General features: G+C 42.8%; 1 protein-coding gene and 1 long non-coding RNA gene across 2 annotated transcripts; one reads left to right on the top strand and one right to left on the bottom strand.

Annotated features, from left to right (window-relative positions):
• The first annotated feature begins 401 nt into the window (after window positions 1–401).
• Window positions 402–27,626, top strand: LOC129821376 (villin-1-like). The gene is made up of 20 exons (XM_055878989.1): window positions 402–564; window positions 9,066–9,174; window positions 9,588–9,662; window positions 9,767–9,963; window positions 13,798–13,906; window positions 16,674–16,784; window positions 17,750–17,958; window positions 18,263–18,341; window positions 21,987–22,085; window positions 22,649–22,802; window positions 22,878–22,978; window positions 23,088–23,225; window positions 23,431–23,589; window positions 23,807–23,986; window positions 24,127–24,272; window positions 24,440–24,584; window positions 25,520–25,708; window positions 25,908–25,976; window positions 26,298–26,450; window positions 26,589–27,626. Exons 2-20 carry the CDS (start codon window positions 9,094–9,096, stop codon window positions 26,700–26,702), a joined length of 2,508 nt encoding a protein of 835 aa, XP_055734964.1. The 5' UTR covers window positions 402–564; window positions 9,066–9,093; the 3' UTR covers window positions 26,703–27,626.
• LOC129821378 (uncharacterized) lies at window positions 17,329–26,681 on the bottom strand. Its single transcript, XR_008754302.1, has 3 exons — window positions 26,574–26,681; window positions 25,923–26,013; window positions 17,329–17,869 (listed from the first exon to the last, which is right to left on the bottom strand). It is a non-coding gene; the product is annotated as an uncharacterized LOC129821378 (long non-coding RNA).
• Window positions 27,627–27,905: the final 279 nt, after the last annotated feature.

The following is a 27,905-nucleotide window of genomic DNA, read 5'->3' as shown; positions in this document are numbered from 1 at the left end:
CACACAAGACAGAAAGTTTTGCAACCTGCAGCATCCCAAGCGCTCAAAATCCTGTGCAACCATGCCTTACCAGCTGATCGGCCCATTGTGTTAGAGACGGGGGGGAACAGGAGAGGGAACTAGGGGGAGAGGCAGGGGGGAGCTCAGCTACGCGTGAGTGTTGAGGTTGGGTCTTACCCCCTCCTCTGAGGGCCTTCGACACTCCGTAGCACTTTCACAAATGGAGAGCCATGGAGCTGCACTAACCATTCACCCAGAGCCACGGAAGGGGGGTGAGGGTCCGCCAGCCCAGCCCCAGGAGAGGAGCACCCAGTGGCAGCCACTCAACGGGGGATACAGGCAGCTCCGAGGTGCTGGCTCTCTTTATCTCCTTCCAGGCACCACTACCACAGCACCAAGGGGTTGGTTAATGAGTTGGAGGAGGCAGAGGGAGTGGCTGTACACAAGGGGCTGAAGTTCACCGAGACACAAGCAGCAGGTGGAGGGAGAGAGAGAGAGATTGTGAGAGAGAGCCTGACGCACTGACGCTGTCAAGGAGACACACACAACCTCCACCTGACTGAGGTAGGTGAAGCAGTGTTTGACGGGTGAATGCTCCTTGTTTGTTTCCTCGTGATTCTAGGGGGGTTGTGGTGCACGACGCCGGTGGGAACAGGCTTTGATTTAGTGTGGTTTGGATAACAATGGGAAAGTGAGAAGGTTGTTTAGTGAGTAAACAAGATCTGGAGTCAAACCCTTAGGGCTGACTTTCCACCTAAGGGCTTCAAAGCTGTCAGCAGGTGTGAGCATGTGTTTGTGTGTAACGTGTTAGTGTGTCCGTCTGTATGAACGTATAAGTGTATCTGTTTCTGTGAGCCTGCTTACATGTGTGCACTGTTCGCGTGACCCTACTGGCATTGTTTGTTTGTTGTGTCTCTGTATGCGCCTACTGTGTGTGTGTGTCTCTGTCTGTCTGTCTGTCTGTCTGTCTGTCTGTCTGATGTGTGTATGCAATCACAGGTCATTGCAAAGCTGAGGGGAAGTGCACCGTACGTATGGCGCTGCCTGCAATGTTTCTATGTCTCTGTATAAAGCCTAGTGTTTGTCTGTGTATGCATGTGTACGTGCATGTCTGTACATCACGTGTAGCCTGTGTCTCTGAGTGTTGGCCAGTCCATAGATACCTTTTGGTAACCTGTCTTGCTCTGAATTTTCCCATGCAGTCCCTCTTCTCTAATCAGCAGCGTTTCTGAGGGGCTCCTGCGTTGAGTTGTTGCATGACTTCAGGGGAACAAAAGTCCGGCCCATTAGAGGACGAAACAGCTCCCTACTGTAGCAGTGCACCTCCCACTTAGCATTTGCCAAATTTGAATGGTCCGTTTAACTTTGTGAAGTTCTTTGAAGATCCATTTGGCCCGGGGAAACGGAGGCAACCCGGTCCAAATGACACAGAGTCAGACCATAGTGGTCCGATCTTCTGGACAGTGGTCAGACAGAGAGGCCAGCAAAGGACAAGGAGGGAGAGAAGAGAGTGGTTGGCTGAGGGGCCTCCATAATAACAAGAAGGCTTGAATAATAGCCATCATTCAATATTTGGTTCAGCGGTAGTTAAAACTGTACATCATGCTTAGCCTGTAGGTGGTTAGGGTTTGTAATTTGTTGTGGTGTGTGCATGTGTGTGTGACGTGTGTGTATACATTTACAGGTCATCATAAAGCTGAGGGAACTACAAGGGTTAATCATTTGTGCATTTCAGACCAGATTTTGGATTATGGTCAGGAGACCCGGAGAGTTGATAGAACTGCACATTTTAGAGCAGCCTTTTATTGCCCCCAGCACAAGGTGCACCTGTGCACTGATCAAATCAAATGTATTTATAAAGCCCTTCTTACATCAGCTGATATCTCAAAGTGCTGTACAGAAACCCAGCCTAAAACCCCAAACAGCAAGCAATACAGGTGTAGAAGCACATTGGCTAGGAAAAACTCCCTAGAAAGGACAGAACCCTAGGAAGAAACCTAGAGAGGAACCAGGCTATGAGGGGTGGCCAGTCTTCTTATGGCTGTGCCGGGTGGAGATTATAACAGAACATGGCCAAGATGTTCAAATGTTCATAGATGACCAGCAGGGTCAAATAATAATATTCACAGTGGTTGTCGAGGGTTCCATAGCCGCAGGCAGAACAGTGGAAACTGGAGCAGCAGCACGGCCAGGTGGACTGGGGACAGCAAGGAGTCATCAGGCCAGGTAGTCCTGAGGCATGGTCCTAGGGCTCAGGTCCTCCGAGAGAGAGAAATAAAGAAAGAGGGAAAGAAAGAGAGAATTAGAGAGAGCATACTTAAATTCACACAGGACACCGGATAAGACAGGAGAAATACTCCAGATATAACAGACTGACCCTAGCCCCCCGACACATAAACTACTGCAGCATAAATACTGGAGGCTGAGACAGGAGGGGTTGGGAGACACTGTGGCCCCATCCGACGATACCCCCGGACAGGGCCAAACAGGCAGGATATAAGCCCACCGACTTTGCCAAAGCACAGCCCCCACACCACTAGAGGGATAACTTCAACCATCAGCTTACCATGATCATGATCATGACCACTGATCATGCTGTTTAATCAGCTTCCTTACATGCCACACCTGTCAGGTGGATGGATTATATTGTCAAAGAAGAAATGCTCACTAACAAGGATGTAAACAAATTTGTGTACAACATTTGCGAGAAATAAACTTTTTGTGCATATGGAACATTTCAGGGATCTTTTATTTCAGCTCATGAAACATGGGACCAACACTTTACATGTTGCATTTAGATTTTTGTTCAGTGTACATGCAGTTGTTGTCAGCAGCAGCCAAAAGAGAGATCTTCTGCCGTTGGTAGTTCTGGGCTACTGCAAGACAGCAAAAAAAGTGTGTGCTAAAAGTCATGTAATGACTTAACTAGGCTATTGAATCACTGATACTTATTTTACATAATGTATTAGAAATAATTTACACATACCTCCTCTCAGTCAGCAACAGTCTTCTAATGGCTTCATTAAACAAAGTCCCTTCAACTGGCTCCACACTGAAATACTGAAATAAATTAGCAATTAGCTAATTGCCAGTGTCAGGCTGGGTCTGTAGCTCTTTTTGGCATATCCCATTTTTTAAAATGATGATTATTTGAAAGACTAGCTGTCACATTCTGACCATAGTTCTTGTGTGTTTTGCTTGTTTTAGTGTTGGTCAGGACGTGAGCTGGGTGGGCATTCTATGTTGTGTGTCTAGTTTGTCTGTTTCTATGTTTGGCCTAATATGGTTCCCAATTAGAGGCAGGTGTTTTGTGTTGTCTCTGATTGGGAATCATATTTAGGTGGCTTGTTTTGTGTTGGGGATTGTGGGTGGTTGTTTCCTGTCTTTGCGTTTCTCTGCACCAGCTAGGACTTTATCGGTTTGCCACGTTTGTTATTTGTAAGTGGTTTCGTCTTGTTTATTAAAAACATGTTGAACACGAGCTCCGCTGCGTCTTGGTCCGATCCCTGCTACACCTTCAGACGAAGAGGAGGAAGGCTGCCGTTACACTAGCTAATTAAAGTAGCCTAGATTTTTGGTTTATATAGCTAAATTAGCTAGCTAGCTTACAAATAGGCTCAAATTGTAATAACGTTTAACTTTGTCTAGCTTATAGTTTATCATATGACTTTGGCTTCATATATTTTAATTAAATAATCAACTTTGCTTACCTTAATACATGGGAAAATAATGTGTTCATTGGTAGGCTACTTGCGTGTTGGTTCAGCCACTGTCCTCTTGCATGTTCATGTTGGAATGGCAGTTGGTTTAGGAATCGGAATGGCAGTTACATTTTTAATTGACCAAAAGGTTCTATACAGAACCCCTTTGAGTTCCCAGAAAATTTCCATATGCACAAAAAGCTGATTTCTGTTTGAGAGGAAAAAGTCATCCTGATTGGCTGGGCCTGGCTCCCAAGTGGGTGGCCCTATGTCCTCCCAGGCCCACACATGGCTGCTCCTCTTCCCAGTCATATAAAATCCATAGATTAGGGCCTAATGAATTCATTTCAATTGACTGATTTTCTTCTATGAACTGTAACTCAGTAAAATCTTAGAAATTGTTGCATTTTGCGTTTATATTTTCGTTCAGTATATATATATATATAACCTTTTTTAGTAAAGGGTTCCTTAATCTCATCCAAAAAAACAAAACGGTTCTATATAGAACCCCAAAGAACCCTTTTTCTAAGAGTGTATAACCTACAGAAAACCATAATACAACCAACAAAGAACAAATAACACACACTGCATCATAAACTGGGTGGTTCGAGCCCTGAATGCTGATTGGTTGACAGCCGTGGTAAATCAGACCATATACCACGGGTATGACAATACATTTATTTTTACTGTTCTAATTACATTAGTAACCCGTTTATAATAGCAATAAGGCACCTTGGGGGTTTGTGGTATATGGCCAATATACCACGGCTAAGGCCCGTATCCAGGCACTCCACGTTACGTTGTACATAAGAACAGCCCTTAGCCATGGTATATTGACCATATACCACACCCCCTCGGGCCACATTGATTAATTGTGCTTCCCTTTACTGACCAAACCCACAGACAGACCAATAATACACAGAAACCACCCATACTCACAACAAACTCAAAATCACCATGGAACTCCATTATTATTGAATGGGAACTTCACTGAAACAACACATTCAGTTTGAAACTAATTGATGACCAAAGCCAACTCAAACACAATACATCTAGCTTTCATGGTTTTCATTGGGAAATTGTGTTCTGTACATTCCAGTACTTTCTTCAAAGAATTTAACACAATTGTTTGAGAAAAAAACAAACATGTAACACACAAGCCATTACTGTGTAATTAACAATAATTTCCATAGAAATACCTGGTCATTTTTTTTGCCTAAAATAAACTGTTCCTCTAAATGTATATTCAACAGCAAACAAACAGCAAGGGCAGGGAGGGGAGGGATGACCACAAGTAAATATGACTCACTACTGATGAGGACAAACACAATGAGACAGCTATGGACTAAACACTTGTTCCTAGGAACAAGGTCGCTCGGCACTAGATGAGAGAAGGTACACACACCTGTATGCGTATCACCCCTGCTTGCCATATATGGTCACTGAGGTTATGGACAATCATGTGTGTGTGTGTGTGTGTGTGTGTGTGTGAGAGAGAGAGAGAGAGGGCAAAATTCAGGTGCTGTAAACGGGGTGGTAAGATCCTGCTAGATCCTAACATATCTCACCCTTTCCTCTCCACTCCTGGTTCCACCACATTAGGTGAGTCCTTTGTACAACGTACCATGCTATTGGTCGGTTTCTGTTTGTTTCCACAAAGATATGATGTAGCAAAAGAGGGTTTATGTTGAACAGGCTCTGTCTTGATGTAGACAATTAAGGTGAAATGTTGGCTTGGTTACTGTGGAGCCTTGGAGTGGTAGGCTAAGGAAAGCTGACCTGTGTTAGATGCTGGTATCGGCTAAAGTAGTGAAAGTGCCAACCTGCAAATGTATTGATATTGGTCATAGAAGACATAGACATTTAAATGACTGTACAACACTTCAGCTTGACGCATTGAAAAGGGATGGATGACTTTAGATTTTGGGCACCGATGGAAAAGTCTTCATGCCGTGACATGGTTGTTGCTGTATTAGATACACGCAGGCTACTTCTTAGCTTTTGTGGTCCATTTCACAGCTAGCGTTTGTGTGCATATTTTCCTTTGTATTTTTTACATGTTAGTAGATGGCATGAGAAGGGTGGAGAAAGCAGCCCGATGAACCAAAACCAAGGACAACTAGGGCATGATCACAGGCACGGTCCCTTAGAAATTAGGCAAAGCGTGAGCTAAACAACTAAGACGTATTGTGTATACACACACACACAATGTCCAGACCATTAAACTTGGTATTAAACTTGTGCAGCTTTCTGAAATGGGGACTTTACTGATCAACCAGGTGAAACAGTGTCTTAAGGTTGTATCACTCCTGTGTTCCAGTGGCACGTTGTGTTAGCTAATCCAAGTTTATAGTGTTAAATAGCTAATTGATCATTAGAAAACCCTTCTGCAATTATGTTAGCACAGCTGAAAACTGTTGTCCTGATTAAAGAGGCAATTAAACTGGCCTTCTTTAGACTAGTTGAGTATCTGGAGCAGCAGCATTTGTGGGTTCGATTACAGGCTCAAAATGGCCAGAAACAAAGTACTTTCTTCTGAAACTCGTCAGTCTATTCGAACCCACAAATGCTGATGCTCCAGATACTCAACTAATCTAAAGAAGGCCAGTTTTATTGCCTCTTTAAATAAGGACAACAGTTTTCAGCTGTGCTAACATAATTGCAAAAGGGTTTTCTAATGATCAATTAGCCATTTAAAACTATAAACTTGGATTAGCTAACACAGCGTGCCATTGGAACACAGGAGTGATGGCTGCTGATAATGGGCCTCTGTACGCCTATGTAGATAATTCATAAAAAATGACCAGCAATAGTCATTTACAACATTAACAATGTCTACACTGTATTTCTGATGAATTTGATGTTATTTCAATGGACAAAAAATTTGCTTTTATTTCAAAAACAAGGACATTTCTAAGTGACCCCAAGTATTTGAACGGTAGTGTAGATGTTATAGTATGGGGAGGGATCTACAACACTACTACTCTACATCACCCTAGTAAGAGGAGAGATGCCATTTGGCACTATGCCAGGCCCTCACCCATATCAGCCAATATTATACCACAGGATGCTGCCCTGCTTGGTCGGCCTCAGGGGTTGGTAGTAACTGTAAAGCTATGGGACCTTGAGGTCACAGGCAGGATGATTACCACAGTGCGATAAAAGGGAGTTCCCAGATCATGAACCATCTCCACCTTTGAACTGGGTTGAGGAAATCAGTGGGATTCATATCATGGTTGGTTGGCCTGGGAATGGATGTGGGAGGAGCAGTGTCCTCTGTCAACCTGTCACTCAACCAACGTTAGGCCCCTCCTTTATCATAGAGTATTATCCAATCAGGGCACAGAGAATATAATTGTGGTTGCAATGAGTCATTATTGTATTACTCCATCAACAGACCTCTGAATAGCAGTTAGAGGATAATTATTTTCCTCATAAAGTTATTGTTTTATGATAAGCATACACACATCTATACTGTGGTTAGTTCATACATAGGAAGACAAATTATGAGTGCGTTGGTCTCCCTTGTCCTCAGTTGGAAATGCTAATATTGCGAAAATAGACTAAATATAATAGAAATAATGTTTTTGAGGACGTAGATTAAGCAGTGGTATAAATGTAAACAGTAAAGACATTCGCCCACTAGCATGGACTCATACACAAATGAGTTGCTGGAGGTGTAAATCATCAAGCTCTCAGAGTCTCACTGTAGAATCAGATGTCCAAACCCTTGTCTACAAGCTTCACATTTCAAAAGTTCACAGTGGACATTTAAATACAGATTAAACATAGGCTAGTCCAGGACAAAAATACATGCTCTGTGCCGAATTTCTATTGAAATATTTTATTTGTTCAGGACTAAGCTTAGCCTAATGTCCCGTGATCAGATTGTGTGCAGATGACCAAATTACGCAAGAGTTTACTTCATGGTTAACAGAGATTCAGTTTAGCCTATTCTGTGTCTGAGATACCGGTCCTAAAGGTTTAAAGCCTTGATAAGGTCATTGTTCTCCATCTCTCTCTTAGATTCATAGAGAAGAACTTGGCTATCATAAGAACTTGGCTTCGGCTCGCAGCAAAATGTACCAACTAAATGACTAAACATAAATGTGTCATTCCCTTAATTTATGCTACATGAAGCACACTTTAGATGCCTTTTCAGTTTTGACATAGATTATAATTAGTCAAATAAGCCATGAGACCATAGCAGTATAACCATTATAGACACTGTAGTAAGGCACCATGTGTTTTGGCACTCAGGAAATTGGCGACTGCTGTATATGTGTTCAAGGATGTGGTAACATTTGGGCGGTACTGAGGCTTTCACTTCCTTCATTGTGGCCAACTGTTTACAATTCTCCTGCAATGGTTTCTTCAAAATAAATGGTTCATTCGAGTAGGTTCCCACCCTGCTTTTGACAGTACAATGAGCACATAGTGAGATACTCTTGAGCAGTATACTCCCAGTACCATTCTGTGACCTGAGACAGAAAATGAAATAATCTACTGAGGTGACATCATTGACTCAGCAAATGATCAACTCAAAGAAATATGGGTCAACTCCTCCCATTAGTAAGTCATACAAGGTAGCGGAGCCAGGTAACACTAAGAAACAGTAGAGTTTATAGAGTTTGTGTCTGTTTTGTTGATGAGGTTTTAAGAGATTTTAAGTATTCTAAGTTCTCTGCGTCACGGTATGGAATACTATTGAATGTGTGTACAACAGAATGTACACTGCTCAAAAAAATAAAGGGAACACTTAAACAACACAATGTAACTCCAAGTCAATCACACTTCTGTGAAATCAAACTGTCCACTTAGGAAGCAACACTGATTGACAATAAATTTCACATGCTGTTGTGCAAATGGAATAGACAAAAGGTGGAAATTATAGGCAATTAGCAAGACACCCCCAATAAAGGAGTGGTTCTGCAGGTGGTGACCACAGACCACTTCTCAGTTCCTATGCTTCCTGGTTGATGTTTTGGTTACTTTTGAATGCTGGCGGTGCTTTCACTCTAGTGGTAGCATGAGACGGAGTCTACAACCCACACAAGTGGCTCAGGTAGTGCAGCTCATCCAGGATGGCACATCAATGCGAGCTGTGGCAAGAAGGTTTGCTGTGTCTGTCAGCGTAGTGTCCAGAGCATGGAGGCGCTACCAGGAGACAGGCCAGTACATCTGGAGACGTGGAGGAGGCCGTAGGAGGTCAACAACCCAGCAGCAGGACCGCTACCTCCGCCTTTGTGCAAGGAGGAGCCCTGCAAAATGACCTCCAGCAGGCCACAAATGCATTTTTTGAGCAGTGTATTCAGGTTAGCTAGTTCCATTCAGACACAGTGAACCCTTTCCCTTTCCTTCTAGGTATATTTTCTAAGCTGAATCTGGCACCATGCCACAGATGCAGGTCAAAACCCAAGTTGCCAAAGTCCTGAATAAAACCACGCCAGGGCTGCAGATATGGAGGATAGAGGTGAGACACCAGAACATATATATTTTGTCATCACTACACTCTTAGAAAAAAAAGGTGCTACCTAGAACCTAAAATAAATATTTGGCTGTCCCCATAAGAGAACCCTTTTTTGGTTCCATGTATAACCCTTTTGGTTCCAGGAAGAACCCTTATGGGTTCCATGTCGAACCCTTTCCATAGAGGATTCTACATGAAACCCAAAATGGTTATAACTGGAACCAAAAAGGGTTCTCCTATGGGGAGGGCCGAAGAACTCTTTTGGAAACCTTTTTTTCTAAGAGTGTGAAATGAATATGATAGCAGAACAAACGTCTAACATGTAAATGCCATTCCAAGTTAGGCTCTTAATCTAAACTTTTTCACACAAGGACATTAAGTGTTATTGAACTTGTTCATATTTCCTTATTGGTCAGGACATGGAGATGGTGCCCTTCCCTTCTAAAGCATATGGACAATTCTATGAAGGTGACAGCTATGTCGTTCTATACGTAAGTAATCTATGTAGCATTATGTATGCGTATTCAAAACTACTCCAAAAAAGTACAAAATACACAGTGACATCCCAGTAACATATTTCTGTCTGATCCCGTAGACCAATAAGATGCGCAGCTCGTTCACCTACGACCTCCACTATTGGCTGGGAAAGGCCACCTCCCATGACGAGCAGGGGGCGGCGGCCATCTACACCACCATGATGGACGAGCACCTGGGAGGCATGGCTGTGCAGCACCGTGAGGCGCAGGGCTTTGAGAGCAACACCTTTCGTGGATACTTCAAAAAGGGCATAATGTGAGTGATGTACAACAAACAACACCTGCCTACTGCATGGATAATATGTCATGTCAAACTATTTATAGACAAACAACTTCAGTTCCTTCAACTCATTATTCACACGCCATCAGAGTGCGACGTATATTGAACACTGAACGAGAGACCTCGGTTTATTGTTTGTGTAAAATTGTGACAGTGTTTCCTTGCAAAGTTTAATTTATATACTTTTTGATTTTGTGACCACTACCTTCTGTCCCGGGATTGCCAAAGCTAGCTACTAGCCTAGCTGGGAGCTATCAGTGTCAAACTAGCAGGGTTTTCCACAAACAGCTTGAACACAGTACGCGACACAGTTATCCCTTGTCCCACAGTTATTGTTGCTGTATTCCCTGCTGCTTTTCCCCTGCAACCTGACCTGGCTGGATCTACATTGTATAGCTACCAACATCAGCGATGCTGCTACCAACAGTATGTGCAAAGATACTGCTTTCGTCCTCACTGCTGTGAGCAAATCTTAAAGAGGACACATTTCAGATTTTGGGATTTATAACATAATCCAGGTAGAATCAGGAATTCCCCAGGGCAACTATCTAGGACCCTTGCCTTTTTCAATCTTTACTTACGACATACAGCTGGCTTTGAGTAAAGCCAGTGAGTCTATGTATGCAGATGACTTAACACTTTACACGTCAGTTACTACAGCGACTGAACTGACTGCAACATTTAACAAAAGAGCTGCAGTTAGTTTTAGAATTGGTGGCTAGGAATAAGTTGGTCCTAAATATTTCAAAAACTAAAAGCATTGTATTTGGGACAAATCAGTCATTAAACCCTAAACCTCAACTAAATCTTGTAATGAATAATGTGGAAATTGAGCAAGTTGAGGTGACTAAACTGCTTGGAGTAACCCTGGATTGTGAAATGTCATGGTCAAACATGTTCATACAACAGTAGCTAAGATGGGTAGAAGTCTGTCCATAATAAAGCACTACTCCTCATTCTAAACAACACTATCAACAGGTCAGGTCCTACAGGCCCTAGTTTTGTTGCACCTGGACTACTGTTCAGTTGTGTAATCAGGTGCCACAAAGAGGGACTTAGGAACATTACAATTGGATCAGAACAGGTCAGCATGGCTGGCCCTTAAATGTACACGAAGAGCTAACATTAATGATATGCATGTCAATCTCTCATGGCTCAAAGTGGAGGAGAGATTGTGTCACGGGGCGACACAGGGCGCATACACACTGACCAACCCAGAACACAGGGCAAACGATCCAGAGAACAAAACACATCCACAATCGACAGAGAACACAAAATAATCCCGCACAAACCTAAGCGGGCCTTACAGGCTTAAATAGACCAAAATCAAGAAACACAAAAAGGAACAGGTGCAACTAATAAGACTAAACTAACAGAAAAGGAAAAAGGGATCGGTGGCGGTTAGTAGACCGGCGATGACAACCACCGAGCACCGCCCGAACAGGCAGGGGAGCCACCTTCGGGGGAAGTCGTGACAGATTGACTTCATCACTAGTGCGTAAAGAATGGTGCCGGAGGAGATGGCTGCCGTTTTACGGGCTCCTAACCAATTGTGCTATTTTGTGTGTTTTTTCGCGTTGTTTGTAACTTATTTTGTACATAATGTTTCTGCAACCGTCTCTTATGACAAAAAATAGCTTCTGGGTATCAGAACAGCGATTACTCACCTCGAAATGGACGAATTGTTTTTTCTTTAACGAGTCGGACGCAAAGGATTTACTCCAGATACCGGACCAGGCCCAAATCCCCTTCATTCTCATGAAGAAAAGATGCCAATACGGGGCACCATCAGTCCTATTGGCCAACGTGCAATCATTGGAGAATAAACTGGATGAGCTCCGGTCAAGACTATCCTACCAACAGGACATTAATAACTGTAATATCTTACATGGATAATATACAGTTGGCTGTTTTTTCTGAGCATCAGCAAGACAGAACAGCTGCCTCCGGTAATACAAGGGGTGGCAGTCTGTGTCTATTTGTCAATAACAGCTTGTGCGCAAAATCACATATTAAGGAAGTCTTAAGGTTTTACTTACCTGAGGTAGAGTATCTCATGATAAGTTGTAGATCACATTATTTACCAAGAGAGTTTTCATCTATATTTTTTGTAGCTGTCTATTTACCACCACAAACCGATGCTGGCACTAAGACCGCACTCAACGAGCTGTATAAAGCCATGAGCAAACATGAAAATGCTCCTCCAGAAGCGGCACTCCTAGTTGTCGGGGACTTTAATGCAGGAAAACAGACATCTGTTTCGCCTATTTTCTACCAGCATGTTACATGTGCAACCAGGTGGAAAAAAACCTCTAGACCACCTTTACTCCACACACAGACACGCTTACAAAGCTTTCTCTCGCCCTCCATTTGACAAATCTGACCATAATTCTATCCTCCTGACTCCTGCTTACAAGCAAAAACTAAAGCAGGAAGCACCAGTGACTTGCTCAATACGGAAGTGGTCAGCTGATGCAGATGCTAAGCTACAGGACTGTTTTTTGTTCCGGGATGGCATTGAGGAGTATACCACAGCAGTCACCGGCTTCATCGTGAAGTGCATCGATGACATTGTCCCCACAGTGACCGTACGTACATACCCCAACCAGAAGCCATGGATTACAGGTAACATCCACACTAAGCTAAAGGGTAGAGCTGCCGCTTTCAAGGAGCAGGACTCTAACCCGGACGCTTATAAGAAATCCCGCTATGCCCTCAGACGAATCATCAAAGAGGCAAAGCGTCAAGACTAAGATTGAATCCTACTACACCAGCTCCCACGCTCGTCGGATATGTCAGTGCATGCAAATTATTACAGACTACAAAAGGACACCCAGCCGCGAGCTGCCCAAATGCACAAGCCTACCAGACGAGCTAATGTAGGTATTACTGTTCTCTCTGCTGCCGCACAGCAAGCAGTACCAGAGTGCCTTTGAAAGAAGGGTCTCAAATGAGCATAGGGGGTTTAAAGGGTGTGTGTGTCTCAGTCACCGGATCGCAACCCAAGTGAACACTTATGGGAGATTCTAGAGCAGCACCTGAGACAGCGTTTCTCGTGGCAGAATGGTGTCGCATCCCTCCAATAGAGTTCCAGACACTTGTAGAATCTATGCCAAGGCGCATTAAAGCTGTTCTGGCGGCTCGTGGTGGGTGGCCAAACACCCTATTAAGAAACTTTATGTTGGCGTTCTTGGCAGTTACTGTAGATTGTAGTAATATTATATAGCCCCCTCCCCTCTACAGCAAAGGCCGTTTCCTCTTGTAGTGTTTCTTTGTCTAATCTTAAATTGTATCGCGACTGAATGTCAGAGGGGGATGTTACTACAGCAGGCAGGAGAAAAAATAAACACTGAGGAAGTTAACACAACCATCACTTCTGCATTCTGGCTTCTGAAAAAAAAGTATAGTGGTCAGGCAGAAGAGTATGTAGGGTGGAGTGGAGTCAGAGTGGTACAGCACAACATAAATAACTTCAGAACCAAACAGTGACGCACAACGCAAGCCAACGTACCTAATATGTAATGGTATTCAGCAGGGTTCAATTTCAATTGAAGGAATTGAGTTGAATTTTACATTTTTAAAAATGTATGAAATAGTTTATCCATTTATCCATTCTATTGAGAAGTCATTGAAAACATACGCCTATTTTTCAATTATTGATTTAGAATTTCAGTTTACTTCCAGAATTTACTGACATCAATTCAAATTGACCATAATCCTGGTATTAATTCCATATAACATCAAAAAGGGTTTCAAACCATCATTGATGGCCGTTATCTGACAGTACTCCTTGTGCGTGTTTTTCCGCAGCTACAAGAGTGGCGGCGTGGCGTCTGGGATGAAGCAGGTGGAGACCAACACCTACAACATCCGCCGCCTGCTCCATGTCAAGGGAAGGAAGAATGTGGTGGCTGGAGAGGTGAGAAAGCTCACAGCCCTAGCCCCAACTCAAGCCAATATATCCCTGGTGGAATATATTACCTTCACACAGCCTCGGCTCTGCCCTCGACTAATGTCTTCTTCATTTACTATATCGCCTTCTTCAATTCTACTGGACTAGAAACAGCTCTCCACACCTCACCTCAGAAGAGATGCAGAACACTTGGGTTCAAGTGCATAAATGTTTAGTCACATTTGCTGTGCCACTGACTGGCTCTGTGTAGCTCCTCTACAACTGGCATAATCACACTTAAAGACTGTCAACTAATCACACTGATGTGTCTTTATGATCATCCCAAGGTAAATGTACACCTAATTGTGAACGCTGAGTACAATGTCTTATATTGGAAAAATCGTTAACCCTTAGAGATATCTAACCCTTAAAGAGATTGTTGGTCGACACATCCGTGCAATTTACTGTTAAAAAACCTACAGTATCAATCAGGTGCGTCATACACCTATTATTTTAGAAGCGACACAAAGTACGTAAGGGTTGAGGAGGGGGGTTGAATAATTTTGCATTTTTCAAACACCTGAAACAGCTTTTTCCTGAAATCTAGAGCCATAATCGTTATGTCTAATTTTATGTAAAAGAAACAGTGCATTCGGAAAGTATTCCCTTGACTTTTCCACATTTTAATACATTACAGCCTTATTCTAAAATGGACAAAACAATTTTTTCCCTTCATCAATCTACACACAATACCCCATGACGACAAAGCAAAAACAGGTGTTTAGAACTGAAATATAACATTTACATAAGTATTCAGACCCTTTACTCTGTACTATGTTGAAGCACCTTTGGCAGCGATGGGTCTTCTTGGGTATGACGCTCCAAGCTTGGCAAACCTGTATTTGGGGAGTTTCTCCCATTCTTCTCTACAGATCCTCTCAAGCTCTGTCAGGTTGGATGGGGTGTGTCGATAGCACAGCTATTTTCAGGTCCCTCCAGAGATGTTCGATGGGATTAAAGTCCAGGTTCTGGCTGGGCCACTCAAGGATATTCAGAGACTTGTCCCGAAGCCACTCCTGCGTTATCTTGGTTGTGTGCTTAGGGTTGTTGTCCTGTTTGAAGAAGAATCTTCACCCCAGTTTGAGGTCCTGAGTTCTCTGGAGCAGGTTTTCATCAAGGATCTCTCTATACTTTGCTCCATTCATCTTTCCCTCGATCCTGACAAGTCTCCCAGTCCCTGTCGCTGAAAAACATCCCCACAGCATGATGCTGCCACCACCATGCTTTACCGTTGGGATGGTGTCAGGTTTCCTCCTGACGTGGCACTTGGCATTCATCAGACCAGAGAATCTTGAGATGCCTTTTTGCTCCAAGCGGGCTGTCATGTGCCTTTTACTGTAGAGTGGCTTCCGTCTGGCCACTCTACCATAAAGGTCTGATTGAATGCTGCAGAGATGGTTGTCCTCCTGGAAGGTTCTCCCGTCTCCACAGAGGAACTCTGGAGCTCAGTCAGAGTGTCCATCGGGTTTTTCGTCACCTCCCTGACCAAGGCCCTTCTCCCCAGATTGCTCAGTTTGGCCGGGCGGCCAGCTCTAGGAAGAGTCTAGGTGGTTCCAAACTTCTTACTTTTAAGAATGGTGAAGGCCACTGTGTTCTTGAGGATCTTCAATGAGACGGACAATTTTTGGTACCCTTCCCCAGATCTGTGCCTCGACACAATCCTGTCTCAGAGCTCTACGAAAAATTCCTTCGATCTCATGGCTTGTTTTTTGCTCTAACGTGCACAGTCAGCTGTGGTACCTTATATAGACAGGTGTGTTCCTTTCAAAATCAGAATTACTTATGCAAATAAGGTATTTCAGATTTTTAATTTTGAAAAACCTGTTTTTGCTTTGCCATTACGGGGTATTGTGTAGGGGGTCTGAATACTTTCTGAATGCACTGTATATATTTCCTGTCTTGATAACGTATCTAAGCTTACCTCTTTATCTGTTCAATTGTCATTTTAATGAATGATGCACATTGATTGTTTAAGAAGTTTTATGCCTAGGAGTTTGCATTGGTGTCATAACCAAATAATTAAAGCAATTTTAGTTAATTGACAGTTATGAGGTTGGGAGATTGGGAAGCTATTTAGCTGGTTAGCTGAAGCCAACTTCATAAAATTGCTAGGTGGCTAGTATTAAAGAGAAACAACATTTACATTTTATTTATTCATCAAGAAGGAATCAATAGGCTGCATAAATTGAGAAAATTAATTTACAAGCATATCTCCGTCAGCTAAAATCAAGTAAAACGCTGTGTGTGTGTCACTCTCTCTCTCCTCCTCTACTGACAATACGGGCACTCACTAGTCACTAAAGTTTCTAGTGACCTGACTAAGCATCTCTTTGCTCCGTGCACCTTGGAAGACACCACTTACTAGGGAGAATAGAGGGTGGTACTCTTTTCCTGATCCAGTTAGTGTGCCCCCTCTGCCAAATACCTCTGACCGATCGTTTAGTAAATAATAATGATAAAACGTGGGTTTAGAAATTACGTTTAGTCATGAATTTAACATCTGAAAATGTAAAAACAGGACAAATATGAGGAGGAATGTGCCTTTGTACCCACTATGTTACTTGATATAACCATGTCAGCATCGAGTAAAAGCCTCAATTCGACAACTGCTCTCCTGTTGCTGTTTGTATCATATTGTTAATCAAATTCAGGGAATGTTATAATGAAATGAATCTGTGTGTCCTTTCCATCGCCATCCATCACCGTTTCCATCACCATCCATCCAACCATCCAGGTGGACATGAGCTGGAGCAGCTTCAACAAGGGGGATGTGTTCCTGCTTGACCTGGGCAACCTCATCATCCAGTGGAACGGACCTAAGAGCAACCGTATGGAAAGACTCAAGGTAAGGAGACATTTTAGACCACAGCGATAGAGAAATACAGTACCAGTTGAACATAACTTTATGGGTGACAATTTCTTCATCTAAATGCTGTGAGCAAAATGGACAGATCTCGGGGAAGTTTAGTTCCCATCTGTGCATCAGGATCTTACCGCCCCAAGTTTTCAGGAACTGAAGCAGTGGAGGGGTGGCATTTTTACTTTTTTTTTTTACTTTGGTACATAATGAATGTGTGATAGGTGAAACTACATGGGTCAAACTACATGTAAGTCACTCTGGATAAGAGCGTCTGCTAAATGACTTAAATGTAATGTAAATGTACATTGCCTTCACACCTCCAGGCATATCAGATCTGTCACGACTTCCGCCGAGGTCGGTCCCTCTCCTTGTTCGGGCGGCGTTCGGTGGTCGACGTCACCGGTCTTCTAGCCATCGCCGATCCACCTTTAATTTTCCATTTGTTTTGTCTTGTTTTCCCACACACCTGGTTTGCATTCCCTCATTACTCGTCTTGCATATAACCCTCTGTCCCCCCCCCCCCCCCCCCCCCATGTCTGTGTGGAATTGTAATGTGTAAATGTATGTGTACTCCAGGCTGGTTTGCGCCGGGTTATTGTAACCCGTGTGTATTTAGTTTTCTGAGTGCCGTGTTTTGTTCGCCCCAATAAAGGGCTCCGTTTGCTAACCATTTCTGCTCTCCTGCGCCTGACTTCCCTGCAGCCAGTTATGCACTCCTTTACAAGATCAGTGATAACCACGAGGAAGAGAAGTGAGAAAGGGTATATTTTTTAAGCATTCAAACAAGACCCCTAAGTAGAAAGACCTCTGCCTATAAACCTAGCGCTTACAGAATTTAAAAGCATAAAATGAAGACTGGATTGTGGTTCCAATGGCTCAGTGGGGTAGAAAAATCGTGAAAGTTGACCGTTCTGTAAGGCTGATGTTGTAGCAGTTGTTGTTCTTTACAGGGGATGACTCTAGCCAAGGACATCCGTGACAGGGAAAGAGGGGGACGGGCGCAGGTTAGCGTGGTGGAAGGTGACGATGAGAAGTCTTCCGAGGAGGCCATGAAGCTGATGAAGCAGCACCTGGGAGAGAGGAGACGAGACATCAGGGACAGCATCGCGTCTGATGACGTTGTCGACCAGAAGCTGAGGTCCAGCGTCAAGCTCTTTCAGTGAGTGCTGACCACTTCAGGGATGTTTATAACCTCCTTAGGACCTGTCATAGACATTATAGCCCCTTTGTGACCTGTCATAGACATTATAAACTCTTATGACTGACATTTCATAGACATTATAAACTTGTATGACCTGTCATAGACATTATAACCTCGTTTGACCTGTCATAGACATATACTGTAGCAGATGTGAACTAGCTAGTGAGAGTTAGCCATCATGCAGTATGTTACCCGGTTGGCACGCTTCTCATTATTATAGAATTATTCTGAAAAATAACATAAATATGTTTGTTCTGTGCAGTATCTCAGATGCCCAGGGGAACCTTGTGGTGCAGGAGGTAGCAGTGAAGCCTCTGTCTCAGGACCTGTTGAATCACGAGGTCAGACTCCTTGTCAATCATGGAATCATGGAAAGGGGAGGAAGCATGTTAAAGTTAATGAACTCTGGGTCTTCCTTTCCTGTGGTGCTCCTTATGAGAGCCAGCTTCATCACAGCGCTTGATGGTTTTTGCGACTGCATTCGAAGAAACTTTCAAAGTTCTTGAAATGTTCTGAATTCACTGACCTTCATGTCTTAAAGTAATGATAGACTTGTTTCTCGTGGCTTATTTGAGCTGTTCTTGCCATAATATGGACTTGGTCTTTTCCCAAATAGGGCTATCTTCTGTATACCACGTTCGTATCTGGTTGTTGCCGTCTTATTTCCCTGTTGTCTCCTGTTACTTTCCGGATATGACCCTGTTATTTCAGCACTTTTAACCACAATTTAAAGTATGTGGGCGTGCGCCATGAAATCATATTGACTGAGCTTATGCACAATAAAATGATCAGGCTCATAAAAGAATGAGAAAATGATAAGGATATACTCTTAGCCGTGGTGTATTGGCCATATCACAAACCACCGAGGTGCCTTATTGCTATTATAAACTTGTTACCGACGTAATTAGAGCAGTAAAAAGAAGTGTTTAGTCAAACCTGTGGTATGCGGTCTGATATACAACGGCTGTCAGCCAATCAGCATTCAGGGCTTGAACCACCGAGTTTATAACAACCATTAGGAACACCTTCCTAATATTGAGTTGCACTCCCCGGGTTCCCATGGTCAGTCTATGTAATGGAAAGAGAAGGTGTTCCTAATGTTTTGTTCACTCAGTGTACATCTCCTTCAATATTACTTTTGCAATACAGTAAATAGCCTATTCACTTTCCGACAGATGAACAAATTATATGTTGGAATCACGTCTCCAATTAAATCAAAAATGTAACTGAAAAAATTGTGGCTCAGATGAAACCATCCAAGCATTAGATACAGCTCCTTTAAATGTTGATGTTTGGTTGTGTTGTCAACCAAACACAATTCACTATTACTTTTGTACATAATACAGTAAATAGCTTAAAGTTAAGCGGCAATCAGCGATTGCTACATACATTTCTGGACTTATAAATTCATGATAAAGTTGAAGTCGAAAGTTGACATACATCTTAGCCAAATACATTTAAACTCAGTTTTTCACAATTCCTGACATTTAATCCTAGTAAAAATTCCCTGTCTTAGGTGAGTTAGGATCACCACTTTAATTTAAGAGTGTGAAATGTCAGAATTATAGTAGAGAGAATTATTTACTTCAGCGTTTATTTCTTTCATCACATTCCCAGTGGGTCAGAAGTTTACAAACACTCAATTAGTATTTGGTAGCATTGCCTTTAATTTGTTTCATTTGGGTCAAACGTTTCGGGTAGAGTTCCACAAGCTTCCCACAATAAATTGGGTGATTGTTGACCCATTCCTCCTGACAGAGCTGGTGTAACTGAGTCAGGTTTGTAGGCCCCCTTGCTCGCACACACTTTTTCAGTTCTGCCCACAGATTTTCTATAGGATTGAGGTCAGGGCTTTGGGATGGCCACTCCAATACCTTGACTTTGTTGTCCTTAAGCCATTTTGCCACAACTTTGGAAGTATGGTTGGAGTATTGTCCATTTGGAAGACCCATTTGGGACCAAGCTTTAACTTCCTGATTGATGTCTGATGTCTTGAGATGTTGCTTCAATGTATCCACATAATTTTCTTTCCTCATTTCCTTCCTCATGATGCCATCTATTTTGTGAAGTGCACCAGTCCCTCCTGCAGCAAAGCACCCCCACAACATGATGCTGCCACCTCCGCGCTTCACGGTTGGGATGATGTTCTTTTTGCAAGCCTCCCCCTTTTTCCTCCAAACATAACGATGGTCATTATGGCCAAACAGTTCTATTTTTGTTTCATCAGACCAGAGGACATTTCTCCAAAAAGTACGATCTTTGTGTTTTGGAGCAGTGGCTTCTTTCCTGTTCAGCGGCCTTTTTACGGTGGATATAGATACTTTTCCACCTGTTTCCTCCAGCATCTTCACAAGGTCCTTTGCTGTTTTTCTGGGATTGATGTGCACTTTTCGCACCAAAGTACGTTCATCTCTAGGAGACAGAACGCGTCTCATTCCTGAGTGGTATGACGGCTGCGTGGGCCCATGGTGTTTAAACTTGCGTACTATTGAACGTGGTATCTTCAGGAGTTTGGAAATTGCTCCCAAGGATGTACCAGACTTGTGGAGGTCTACACTTTTTTTCTGAGGTCTTAGCTGATTTCTTTTGATTTTCCCATGATGTCAAGCAAAGAGGCACTGAGTTTGAAGGTAGGCCTTGAAATACATCCACAGGTACTCCTCCAATTGACTCAAATGATGTCAATTAGCCTATCAGAAGCTTCTAAAGCCATGACATAATATTCTGGAATTTTCCAAGCTGTTTAAAGGCACAGTGAACTTAGTGTATGTAAACTTCTGACCCACTGGAATTGTGATACAGTGAATTATAAGTGAAATAATCTGTCTGTAAACAATTGTTTGAAAAATTACTTGTCATGCACAAAGTAGATGTCCTAACCGACTTGCTAAAACTATAGTTTGTTATGAAGAAATTTGTGGTTAAAAAACGAGTTTTAATGACTCCAACCTAAGTGTATGTGAACTTCCGACTTCAACTGTATGTACCCATTCATTCTTGAAGAATACAACTTTTAGCTTCGTTCAACTGTCGTATCCAATCAGAACCTCGAATATAAGCTTGTAAAAATACACCATGACAGCGCAATACACAAGGGGTGGAACAGTGGCAATGGTACCCACAGGACAAACAGAATAATATTAGTCTGAGGAGAGATTAAATAGCATTAATACAACAAAAATAATTCTAAACACACCTTTACTTTACAAAGTTAAACAGATGTATTTTTTCTTCATAATAAGCAGGAGTAATATTCTTAGATCAGAATGACAGCAGACTGTACTTCTGTCCATGTCTCCAATGTTTGTAAACAAAGTAAATGTAAACAAACACTGTCCTGTATAGCCAAAAAACATGCATAAAACTATAATTTTAGTATCCATAGCACTGCCTATGAATTTGAGACTGATTACATTTCTCCAGTCCCATCCTTCAGCTTTTTACCGAAACAGTGGCAAGGGCATGCAGTGAAGGGAATGGTATCAAACAAATGTAAACTAGGTGTTTGATGTGTTTGATACCATTCCATTGATTAAGTTCCAGCCATTACTATGAGCCCCTCCTCCCCATTTAAAGTGCCACCAGCCACCACTGCTTTTAATGTAATATTAAAATGCAATCCGGGTGGTTAGGTTGTGCTATTATAGGAAGCACAGTGATAGCACATTAAGTTGTATAAATACAAATTATCTGACATTGTTTTTCAATTGGAATTTGGTTGTGCTTTTCGATGGCTGTCTTTTTGAGTGGGTGAATTTGACCAAAATGTCCACCTTGAAACGTCGTAGTGTGCCCAGTGGGTTGAATCTGTTAGAATGGTTGCAGATATTCTGACTATGCCACACAAGAATTGTGCAGCAATGAATAATGCAGCGCTGACACTCCTTTAGGCAAACATTAAACCTCTTTAGTTGCCAGTAGAGGCATCGATAAGTTAAATTGTATTAAGTGAAACATCATCTAATCTAAATGTACTAATTTCACAGGATTGCTATCTGTTGGATCAAGGTGGTATAAGGATCTTTATCTGGAAAGGAAAGAAGGCTTCCAAGACAGAACGGTCCGAGTCTTTGGATAAAGCAGAAGTGAGCGGCACCTCTTGACACGTTTCAGATTCACAATGCTTTTGATATCCCTTTGCTGTCCCCTGTGCCACCAGAGACTCTGGGTTCGAGCCCAGGCTCTGTCGCAGCCGGCCGCGACCGGGAGGTCCATGGGGCGGCGCACAATTGACCTAGCGTTGTCCGGGTTAGGGAGGGTTTGGCCGGTAGGGATATCCTTGTCTCATCGCGCACTAGCGACTCCTGTGGCGGGCCGGGCGCAGTGCACGCTGACCAGGTCGCTATGTGTACGGTGTTTCCTCCGACACATTGGTGCGGCTGGCTTCTGGGTTGGATGCGCGCTGTGTTAAGAAGCAGTGCGGCTTGGTTGGGTTGTGTTTCGGAGGACGCATGGCTCTCGACCTTCGTCTCTCCTGAGCCCGTACGGGAGTTGTAGCGATGAGACAAGACAGTAAATACTAACAATGGGATACCACGAAAATGGGGGGAAAAAGGGGGTAAAAAAATATATAATTATTTTTTAAAGGGAGGGTAGTGATATTTTAGGACCCCTCTGTATTCAACTAAAAAGCATCTTGTAATTCTAGGCATACAAGAAGGCGAAGGGCTACCCTATCTCCACCTACGTCGAGACGGTGAACGATGGTGCCGAGTCTGCCGTGTTCAAGCAGCTGTTCCAGAGGTGGAGCGTGAAGGGTCAGACTGTAGGGATGGGGACCACAAACAGTCCAGGCAAAATTGGTGAGCAAGTCACACAAAAAAAACACTGAATGAGCCAACATTGGTATCTCTAAATGTTTTTTCTTGACAATGCAGCCAAGGTTGAGCAGATCAAGTTTGATGCTACTTCCATGCATGCAAGGCCTGACGTGGCTGCCCAGCAGAAAATGGTCGATGACGGAACAGGCGAAGCAGAGGTTGGTAACAACCTGTAATAACTAGCTTTGACAAAATAATTATTCATAATCCTCCCCTTTAAACTGTATATCCAATGGAAATCAACACTTCCCATTTTCCTCCAATCAGGTGTGGAGGTTAGAGGACAGTGAACTGGTGCCTGTGGACAGGAAGTGGTTGGGCCACTTCTACGGAGGCGACTGCTATCTCATCCTCTACAAATATGAAGTCAGCAACAAGAGTCACTACATACTATACATATGGCAGGTCAGTACACCCTCCTATCCAACATTCCCTCTTTGGCATTATCGGCATAGCTCTGTCTGCCTGGCAATCAAGCTTTGATAATACCAGAAATGTTTTATATGAGCAGAGCTTAATTCCATGACTTTGTCTCTGTCTTGCTTGATTTCCATGCAACCTTATGCAGAAAGGTACAGTAACTACGGTGTGTTTGATGTGTACAATGTAGGGTCGCCATGCGAGCACCGGAGAGCTGGCTGCCTCTGCTTTCCAAGCCGTGAACATCGACCAGCAGTACAACGGTGAGCCAGTTCAGGTCCGAGTGCCCATGGGGAAAGAACCACTCCACCTCATGGCCATATTCAAGGGCAAGATGGTGGTCTACGAGGTAGGCGCTTCATGGTATTCCTTTGTCAAAAGGGATTTCAAGTAATTCATCTTACAAGAGGGGACTGAAATATGAGACCACATAGATCTTATTCAATTACGAGACAAATTAAAAAGTCCAAATTACGTTTGACATCATCTAGTTCCATCTTGGTGATTGGAATCTCATCATGAATGTTGTCCTATCTCATCATCAAGATTGTAATCATGGTTTGCAGGAGGGGAGCTCCAGGGCCAACGCTACACATGTCCAGCCGGCAGTTCGTCTCTTCCACATCCACGGCACCAACGAGTTCAACACCCGCGCCATCGAAGTGCCAGCACGCTCCTCGTCCCTCAACTCCAACGACGTCTTTGTGCTCAGCACGGACACTTGCTGCTATCTGTGGTACGGAAAGGTAGGCACCATTTCAGAGAAATGCCATAAACTTGTAATCCAGGTTTGACAATGTAACAGTTCTGCAGTTAAGCACTTATGAGGAGAGTACAAGGGCTGTACCTAGTTATGCGACTAAGGTATGACTCTTATCCCTTGCAGGGCTGTAGTGGTGATGAGCGAGAGATGGGCAAATCCCTGGCAGACATCATCTCCAGGAGGGAAAAACATGTAATCGCAGAGGGCCAGGAGACGGCTAACTTCTGGGTAAATCTGGGAGGCAAGACCCAGTATGCCAACAGCAAGAGGTACCACACTAAGGGCCCTATTCAACTGAACTCAGTTAGCGGGTTTAAATAAAATTTATTCATAAACCCATTGTACTAGACAACAAAACACTGTCTAGTACAATGTAACTGAAAATGACATCCCCTTCTGATGCCTTCTGCCTGGGCCGTCTGTGGTCTCTACCAAGGTTTCAGGAAGAGCACAACAACATCACCCCACGTCTCTTCGAGTGCTCCAATCAGACAGGCCGCTTCCTGGCCATGGAGGTCACCAGCTTTAACCAGGACGATCTGGACGAAGATGACATCATGCTGCTGGACATCTGGGATATGGTGAATACCTGTCTTTTTAACCCTGGAATCCAAACTGATGTGCTGTGTTTCCCCGTTGTTTCAGTTTGGTCTTCAGGCAGGATACTACTGTACTGTCCTTTGGTCGTCTCTATCAATTAGTGCTGAGCGATTAGTGCTTTTTGGGGTTGGTTTGGTTTCAGTTAGATTGTTAAGAAATAATCACGGTTTTCCATTTTGTTTTTCGATTATTTGGGTTGAACGCTGTAACACAGAACAAAACAATGAATAAAAGTTCCGTGATGGTAGTGACTGCTCGATACTGCTTATTCCCTTATCAACCATCATTTATTCACATTACTTCATAAAATATTTCAGTTGAAGTGTATATTACATATGTTTTATTTGATGACTTTATTATGTCATTCCAAGTCATCATCTCATCTCTATTGCCTATGCTGTCTTACAAAATCACTATTTTGTAGATCTTCAAAGTAAATAAGGCATACTTTTATGACTGCTGAATACCAACTATAAATCACTTTGATAATGTTTTTTTCAGGTAGAGATGCCTCGCGAAGCAACAGCTGCTCTCTATATGCCCTCACGATTGCTCATTCTTGTCCCTTCCGTATCAGGCCAAAAGAAACACAGACCGGAAAAGATTATGGTCATTGTAGTTAATTATCACGCTTTGTGCACTAAACTAGGTAGATTATTGGACTGGTGGAAACCAACTCCCTACTACATCGCACAGTTGAGGCTAGAACTGAAACTGTGCAATGTGCGCATTGAGCTCACAGAAGAAGAAAAAAAAAAAAAAAATGGAATTAAAATATCTGAACCGCTGTCAGTTAATTGGTTGTTTTAAAAAATGAAAAATAAAAGACATTTCAGTTAATCGCTCAGCACTACCATCAATCTACGATCTGGAGGTTTGGTTCTTTTAAAACACAGGAGGTCCTCTTCCTCCTCAGGTGTTCCTGTGGTTGGGCAAGGGAGCTAATCAAATAGAGAAGGAGAATGTGGTCCCCACGGCACATGAGTACCTGAGGACCCACCCAGGTGGTCGAAATGTGGACACCCCCATCGTGCTGGTCAAGCAGGGCTTTGAGCCTCCCACCTTCACAGGCTGGTTCCACGCCTGGGACCCACACATGTGGAGTGTATGTAGCATGCTTTGTAGTCAGGATAATTATGAGATGATAATACATATTGTAATGGGGTCTTGACAAGCCTAACAATGCATTCTAACTGCATAATGATGCATTTCACCGCTTGGCTTCAGGTAGTGTTACCAAAGTCTCTTTACTCAGGGCACAAAAGATTGACTTAAACAAGCTGCTTTGCTTTGTATATCTACAGGGAGGGAAATCCTACCAGGAGTTGAAGGCTGAGCTTGGGGACGCCACCGACATCATCCAGATCACCGTGGTGAGTCTCTAATCTCTCTCAAGCCCACTCACGTCACCTGATTTACAAAACAGTTCTCATGTAAACATTCTTTACAAATGCACAGTGCCAGGTACAGTATGCAATCCAAAGGAAATGTACAGTACTTACGTGTTAATGTTAATATGCACTAGAAAACATGTCCACCAATGAAGTTCCCAAAGGTCTAGCTACCATTTGACCAGGTGTTCTAACCTAGGCAATTCAAATCCAAACAATTATTGTGTCATCATAGAAACCACAGTCAGATATTATGTTCTGTTCTGGTTAAATGAATGGTCTGTTGTCTGTTTATGGCTACAGGACAGAACCACATCCAACTCCACTCAAAAGAACTCCAAGAGCATTGGAGAACCACTGCTGTCCCCCACCGTTGGGGCCACCTTCCCCGCAGACAAGCTGTTGAACCGCCAGACAGAGGACCTGCCCGATGGGGTTGACCCCACCAAGAAGGAGGTAAAATAACAATGGATCTCCATGATTGGTCTCTCGCCAGTCTGTACTTCAGTGTAGCTGTCAGCTAAATTCCTGATTATTGTAGTCAGTCACTCATCTATTTTAACATGTACTATACCATACCTCGATCTTTTCCAGGAGTATCTGTCCAATGATGACTTTGCTCTGATCCTGGGTGTGTCCCGGGTAGAGTTCTACTCCATGCCCACCTGGAAGCAGCAGCATCTGAAGAAAGAGAAGGGTCTGTTCTAGGAGAAGAATATCTACACCTCAGGTCTCATTTTGACAGAGTAAAATAGCAGCGTGATGTTGTCATATCACACTGTATCTCCTCAAATACTCTCCTGGGAATCTATTTCATAGGGAGTTTGGAATGCAAGAACTATACATCTTAATTCTGTATCTTGAATTTGCACCGTTATTCGTGCATCCTTAAACTCAAAAAATATTGCTCCTGCATGGACTTTGCATCATTCCAAATTAGATCCACTAAAACAAAAGTATAGGGAGAATATCAGATATGGTTAACACTAGCACTGCTTTTTTGCGGTGTCAAAATTAGTCCACTCATGTTTTGTCATCTAGCCTTGCAATTCACTCATTCACACATTCTCAGATTGGCTAACAGTAGGTTGGTTATCAAATTAATGTGCCTTAGGCTTTTTTTTTCTGAAATGGTGCTGTTGTAATTTAAACAATGAAGAGAAAAAGTGTAGGTGATAGGAATAATTATATACGTTTTGTTATCTGAGATTTATCATAGGCACAATAAGCAGCACTTTCCCCCTGAATTGCTACTTGTGTCACCGAATTCTACCTGGACATGTAATGTAGATGTCAAGCATTTAAGACTAAGCAGGAGATGATATTGGTTCTATACTTTATTTTCACAATGAGCCTTAACATCTAAAATGTATCTTTGTAATGCCAATATTCAGAGGACCGCAAAGGCTTAGTTATATGTTGTAATGCAGAAATATAAATATGAGTTACTTCATATGCTTTATAATATAAATGTTTAGATCTAATGTATCAATGAAATTCAAGATTGTCAAATGGGGATAACTACTGCGGTATTTCGTTTTTGCTATGTTGGATAAACACAGATTAATATGTCTTTATATGAAGACCCTTCAGATGCCATGCTGAATGGCAGTCAATAAATAATATTCCCCACTTTGTGTAAGTTCAATACCTTCAGCAAATCATAATAACTAAAATTGGATGTGAAAGGAAATAGCAAAGTGTGGTAAAATACAGTTATTAACCGGTTCCCTTGCTTTTAAAAAACAGTTCTGTTCCGTAACAGTATAAATCACTTTCGTTTCCAGTTCAGATTCTGTTCCTCTAATAATTTCTCTGTTCTGTTCCCTGAACCGGTTCAAACTCCTGCCTTTACTTGTATAAAAGCTGTGGATGGAAACGTGGTTAGCTGACATACACTCTGAATGACCT

The sequence above is a fragment of the Salvelinus fontinalis genome, chromosome 23, assembly GCF_029448725.1.
Source record: "Salvelinus fontinalis isolate EN_2023a chromosome 23, ASM2944872v1, whole genome shotgun sequence".
Lineage (NCBI taxonomy): Eukaryota > Metazoa > Chordata > Actinopteri > Salmoniformes > Salmonidae > Salvelinus > Salvelinus fontinalis.
This window is presented reverse-complemented; position numbering and strand designations above follow the sequence as displayed.

Excerpts from the sequence above, each read along its gene's own strand:
- LOC129821376 (XM_055878989.1), top strand. The coding sequence starts at position 9,094 with ATGCCACAGATGCAGGTCAAAACCCAAGTTGCCAAAGTCCTGAATAAA. Across the intron at positions 13,907-16,673 it reads AGAATGTGGTGGCTGGAGAG|GTGGACATGAGCTGGAGCAG; the intron begins GTGAGAAAGCTC and ends CCAACCATCCAG. Across the intron at positions 24,585-25,519 it reads TGCTGGACATCTGGGATATG|GTGTTCCTGTGGTTGGGCAA; the intron begins GTGAATACCTGT and ends CTTCCTCCTCAG.